At 40.5% G+C, this 6,290-nt stretch overlaps 1 protein-coding gene across 3 annotated transcripts in view; it reads left to right on the top strand.

The window, feature by feature from the left end:
- Nucleotides 1-507: 507 nt before the first annotated feature.
- RPF2 (ribosome production factor 2 homolog) overlaps nt 508-6,290 on the top strand; it is a 40,146-nt gene continuing 34,363 nt past the window's right edge. Inside the window, exons 1-3 of one of the 3 annotated variants that reach the window (XM_019646370.1) lie at nt 673-775; nt 2,803-2,935; nt 6,092-6,129. In XM_019646370.1, coding sequence (XP_019501915.1) covers nt 753-775; nt 2,803-2,935; nt 6,092-6,129 — 194 coding nt within the window. In that variant the 5' untranslated portion in view covers nt 673-752. Of the gene's footprint in view, nt 776-2,802; nt 2,936-6,091; nt 6,130-6,290 lie in introns of all 3 variants that reach the window. The other 2 variants (XM_019646369.1, XM_019646371.1) reach the window with 2 other exon arrangements.

Genomic DNA, 6,290 nt, shown 5'->3' with positions numbered 1-6,290 from the left:
AAAAGGCCACATATTGTATGAGTCCACGTACAAATAACGTTGAGAATAGAAAAATCCATGCAGACATAGACTTATTATTGCCAGAGGATGGCAGGAGGGGGAAATGTAGAATAACTGCTACTGTGTTGGAAAGTGGATATTTCCTTTTGCAGAGATAAAATGTTCTGGAACTAGATAGTGGTGATGGTTGCATATCCTTGTGAATTTACTAAAAACCACTGACTCACACACTTTACAGGGGTAAATTAAATATGTTAAGCATGTGGCAATTAAAAAATTGGGATAAAAATCACAATCAGCAGTGTGGTTTTCTGCACACCTTTTACGTGCTAGGCACTGTGGTAGTTATAAAATGTCCCACTGATCTCACAGTTCAGTTAGTGATGCACATTTCACATTGATATTTTTAGTGACTGCATGAGTACCTATCAACTTTTCTAGCATCCTGGAGATTCCCAGAAGAATAACACCTGGTCCCTGAATACCTACCTCTGGTATACACAACAGGGCTAGAGGCGATGTTAATTATAGTGTTAATTTCCAGTACAGAGCTTTGGCAAAAACCCGTAACCAAGGGAACAGAATGCGATTCCACCCAAAATGGCCACTAGCACCTCCAGGCGTCCACAGGGCGGCGGTCCCAGGAAGTGGCGTCACTCGCAAGTTCCGGTTCCTCCTGTTCCAGGGCCAGGGCCGGTCTCGCGGTAACCGCGCGGTGCACGTGTGTTCTTTCGGTTCGGGTGGCGGTAGCGATGGATGTCTTGGATCGGGTTGTGTAAGTTAGCTGGTTTTCTGCCGCGGAAAACGTTAGGAGAGGGGCCCCTGTGGAGGAATAGAGTGATGCGTCCTCTGCCTCCCGCTCCTCCTGGTTACCATTCTCCTTCATACCCTTTGCCCGTTGGACCCGGTGGGAGCCAGTAGATCCACTAGATCCAGTAGCTTAGGTCTCCCTGGGTTGGTGCCACCTGCCGGGGAGACGGCTAGCGGGGAAGCCTACAGTGGCAGCCGCGGGGTGGAGGTGGCACAGAGGTATTGGTCACTTTTTGTCCAAGCCAATTAGGAACGCCCTGGTTTCCGAAGAAGTGTGAGGGAGGTGGGAGAGTGGGGGCTTCCGAGCACGGTTCCGGTCTGACAGATCTAGGGCACAATCTGGGTGCGTCCACTTAAAGCTTTGTGACACTGGGCCATTTAATTTCTCCAAGTCTCACTTTACTCTGTAAAATAGCGTTCGTAATTGTACCTCATGAAACTGTGAGGATTATTGGCGAGAATGTATGTAAAGCCTTTGCTACAGTTTTTCTTTCCTTCCCAATCTTGTACACTTCTCTGAGTTATCCTTGAGTGATGTCTGTTTTAAATTCGTTCGAAAAATATTTGTTGACCTCCTAAATATTCCTGCGGTTATTTGTGGTGGTTTTCTAATGATTTAGCTGGTTTAACATGTGAACAACAAATTCTTTTAGTCATTGATCGAGAGATTTTTGCGCATTTGTTATGTATTCCTCTAGATGTGGGGACTGCAAAGATGAACAAGACTAGTTTACTTACACTCTCATTGGGGTACAAATAGCTAATAAAACATATAAGGTGTTACTTGTATTCACTGCTGGTTAGTGTGAAGTAGCAAACCACATGGAATACAGAGCATATAGCATTTATATTGCTGTATAGATACACTAAATATGATTTGATTTAGTAAATAACTTGTGTATCTTTATCAACCAGTAAATGATTAGAAGCTCTGTGTGTGCTTGACATTTTATCTGGAGGAAAAATTTTAAAATATGCATGGTAAACTAAAGTGTATGTATATTCTTTTCTTTTCCTTCTGGAAGTGTCTATAGGATTGGAAGAAGGAGGGAGGGTCATAGGTATTTACATGAGGAGGAATTCTTTCAGTAGATGGCAGAGAACTGTTGAGAAAGTAAGATGCTCATTGTAGTGGAAGCAGAGGTAAAGCCCTTTTTTTTGAAATGTATAAAAACATTCTGTCACATAAAATCAGAATAATGGACTTGTTTTCCCTTTATATTGTAGGTTGATTGTTCTATTTGAATTTTGAAATCTAGCTCATTTTGAAGATTCCCCTACTTATAAGTTGTGTGACCTTGGGCAAACTACCTCTCTGGCCTCAGTTGCCTCATCTATAAAATGAAGATGATAATTGTATTTGTCTCATAGGGTCTTGGTTAAGGTTAAGTCTTAATAGAGTGACTCTATTAAAGTGTCAATCCTTATTATTCCCTTTGGTGGCAGTAAAGTTTGACTTTCTCAGCAGTGATGTTGGAGTGGGATAGTGTATACCACCTGGCAGGCATTGTAGTCTTAAACATAGAGAAAAGATAAGCAATAATTAGCCTCCCTATGTTTAGTAACTGCCCATAGGTTGATCAGCAGTTGGTGTGCAATTCTTTGTGTTAGGTTACAGAGTACAGTGTGACTGCTTTAAGGTTAAAGAAAAAATCATGGAGTAAATATAGCAACAGTATTAACTTGAGTCCTTTTGTTTGATTGTTTAATAAAAAAGTTTTAGAAAGAAGCAGTAATAAAAGAATGAGAATATTAAAATGAAAGCCTTTTCAAAAAACCAATAACAAAATTAACACTTATTTAACAGTAATAATTGAATAGCTTACCAATTATCTCCCTAAAAAGTGAGAAATCGTTTAATGGTGGAATCCTAACTGATAAATGTTATGTAACGTTTCTGTTGGTTTTTAAGATTTTGCACATTAGTCAAGTTATGGTTTTGTAATATTAGAAAATATCTTAAGTTGTTATAAATTATGATTTTTTTAACAGAAAGCCCAAAACAAAAAGGGCCAAGAGATTCCTTGAGAAGAGAGAACCGAAACTCAGTGAAAATATTAAAAATGCCATGCTTATTAAGGGAGGAAATGCAAATTTAACAGTGACACAAGTTCTTAGAGATGTGGTATGTATATATGCTTTTTTTTTAAGATTTTATTGGGGAATCGGGAGAGGGGAACAACAGCGTTGGGGAATCAGGGAAGGGGAACAGAGAAATTGCTGTCCTTTTGTTCTTCGGTCTAGTTGTGGAGGATGTCGCTTCACTGGCCCATGTTGGTATTATCATTGCGCTCTTACCGGTTGAGGCAGATTGGTTGCTGGTCACTGGATGGCCGCTCACGGTGGCTCTTGGCAGCTCACGCGGGCTGCCGGCACTCACGCTGTCTGTCGTCCACTCACAGTAGCTTACAGGAGCCCACCTCAGCTCCACTGCAGCCTACGCCGTCCCTGGTGACTCATGGCAGCCCAGCTCCAGGTCAAGCTATTGTTTACCATCTTAGCTGTAGAGGGTGCAGCGTCACTGGCCCTAATGTGCGATCTGAACTGAGGCCCTGCTGCTCAGAGTTGGCGTTCCAAGCCAACTCTTTTTTTTTTTTGAAAGATTTTTATTGGGGAATTGGGGGGATGGGAACAGTGCTGGGGAATTGGGGGAAGGGGAACAGACAAGTTGCTGTCGTTCTTCAGTCTAGTTGTGGAGGACGTTGCTTCACTGGCCCAAGTTGGCACCATCATTGCGCTCTTCCCGGGCGAGGCAGATCAGTCGCCGGCTTCTGGACGGCCGCTCACTGCGGCTGCTGGCCGCTCACGCTGGCTGCTGGCTACACACGGTAGCCCATGGCAACCCACTGCAACAGGGGCTGCAGCCTACGCCGTCGCCGGCGACTCACAACATCCCAGCTCCAGGTTGAGCTGTTTATCAGTATGTTAGCTGTGGAGGGCAGTGTCACTGGCCCTCATATGTAGGATCCGAACCCGGGCCCTCTGGCGTCCCAAGCCAGTTCTTAACCATCGCGCCACTCGGCCGGCCCCCCAAGCCAACTCTTAACCAATGTGCCACTCGACCAGCCCTATACTTGTCTTTAAAATGGTATTGAAATCATTTGAGGATATTTTCAACGTATGAGTTTGGGCTGCTAGAGAAGTAAATACATAGATAAGTTTTCCTTGCCTTAAGAACTGCTAGCCTTAGAGAAAAGCTCAAGTTGGCCGTTATTTGCTTTGCCAAGGCACTGACTACTCGTTTTCCTTAAAGCAACTGGTTTTCTTAGTGGATTTCAACTGGTTTCAATTACTAGAATTTGGTTTACTCACATTTAAGGAACATATCTAATTTTAAAGTGAAATAACTGCGTATTACCATATATTTATTCCTTCACCAACACCAATTAGTGTGCTAGGTACTGAGGATTAACAGTTAGATGAGACAGTCTCTCCCCTTAGAGAGGGAGACAGACAAGTGAAAAATTATAGCATTGTGAATTACACGCTTTGCTGGAGGCGTGCTCAGGGTGGGATGGGAGGCAGAGTTGGAGTAAGATCCAGGAGCGGAAGAGAAGGGTTTTCAGGCTGAGGAAGAAGCTTGCTTTAGAGGAAGTGTGAAGGAGCATGATGCATTTGGGGAACTACAAATAACTGGGGATGGCTCAAAGAGAGGGAGCTAAATGAAGCTAGAAGAACAGGCAGGGATCAGACAGTAACATGGAGTTGGAACTTCATTCTGAAAGCTTGGTGGAACCATTGAAAGATTTTAAGTGAGAGGTGTGATCCTTTTAATCAGCTTGACTAGAGGGTTGAAGCAAATGTAGGAAACTGTTTAAGCCTTTGCTGTCAGCCAGGTAACGAGCATCTGGAGTCCAGTGGTGGCAGTGAAAATGAGAAATAACCAGAGAGAATAGATGTTGAGGGTAGAAGAATTTGGGCATGAGTAAGAAGTATGACTTACCAGGTTTCTGGCTTGGAATGAGCAGTAATGCTGATTAAAGAATGTATCATGTGGAGCATATTTGGAGAAAAAAGTGGTATGTTCAGGTTAGGACAAATAATTTAAGTGATGAAGATAAAAGCTCTGTTTCTATCTCTATAGCCTGGTGTATAGCTCAGTGTCTGGCACATAGTAGGCGCTCAGTAAATGTTTAATTAGTGAATGAAAGTCATAGTCTGTAGGGATATCTATAGGTAGTTGACTATTTAGGCCTTGAGTATAGCCGATAGATTCTTTGAGTTAAATCAACTAAGTACAATAATTGAATAGATTTTTAAAGTTGACTAAACTCCCTGTGCTTGTTAAGCACAATAGTCAATTCAGATGACTGAATGTCTAATATATGTTCATCTTTTTTGTTTGAGTGTCATTTTGTTGATGAGATACTGCCCTCCCTGTCCTCCCAATATTCCGCCAACACAATGACCCGACATATTTAATTAAGCTCTAAGAGCAGCACAATATTACAGATTATTACAATAGTTAACACTCACATTGATGACTCTTGAGTTGTCAAGAAAAGGTGGTTATGTCCATTACACTGAGGTAGGGAAACATTTGAAGTCAAGAATCATCATAAGTTTTAGTACTTAAAAAGATGGATTTTACTGGTGAATTTCTTTTGTTCACCAGCTCTGATAATTAGTGAATGATCATTTCACCTTATTTTTTATTGTTTTTCTTTCTTTACTCCTTTCTCAAAGATCTAATGCAAGGTAATGCCTTAGATCTTTGTTATTCCCTATGGTAGAGCAGTACTGACCATATAATTAGTAAGTGATTATTAGTGGATGGGTGGAAAGAAGTAGGAAAAAAATGAGAAGAGGGTTCAATAACAGGAATTTTTTTGAAGAACAGTATTTAAACTGGTTAGTATTATGATTGTCATCTTTGGGACCTTCTCAGTTCTTTTATTTCCAGACAACATTATTTCAATTCTGTCAGCCTTCCCTGATAGGATTTATTTATTTTTTGTTTTCTTCTGCTCTTTTTTCTACTCTCAAACTGTTTGACTGAAAAGAACGAAATAGGTAGAATTTAAAGTAATGAAGGGAAGCATTTAAGTTGGATAGACTATTGAAAAGGCATAGAAAATTTTTAGGAAAGTCTAGTCTAAGTTAGAATATTAAGCTTATGTTGCAAGTTGTTATAAGTGATCAAAAGGGAGACAAGCAGAAGACATCAGAATAGGATTCAGAGACCAGAGTAATCTTGTATACTGACTGTTATAATGCTTTGTTTTTACCTCTGCTTTTCACAATGTGTTGTATTTTGAAAGCTGTAATTTATGTTTTACAGTATGCACTGAAAAAACCGTATGGTGTTCTGTATAAAAAGTAAGTCATAATTTCTTTTACTTTAAATTATATTGTTCCATTATAAAAGTAACAAACAACCACTTTATGAAAGTTTTAGAAAAATATATTTTTTAAAAAACACTACAGTTCCTTACACACAGTTATTTGTATTCTTTTTTTTTTTTAGGATTTTTATTGGG

This window comes from Hipposideros armiger, unplaced genomic scaffold (genome assembly GCF_001890085.2).
Source record: "Hipposideros armiger isolate ML-2016 unplaced genomic scaffold, ASM189008v1 scaffold_101, whole genome shotgun sequence".
Taxonomy (NCBI): Eukaryota; Metazoa; Chordata; class Mammalia; order Chiroptera; family Hipposideridae; genus Hipposideros; species Hipposideros armiger.
Note: the sequence above shows the minus strand (reverse complement) of the source record. Positions and strands in the feature narration are given on the sequence as shown.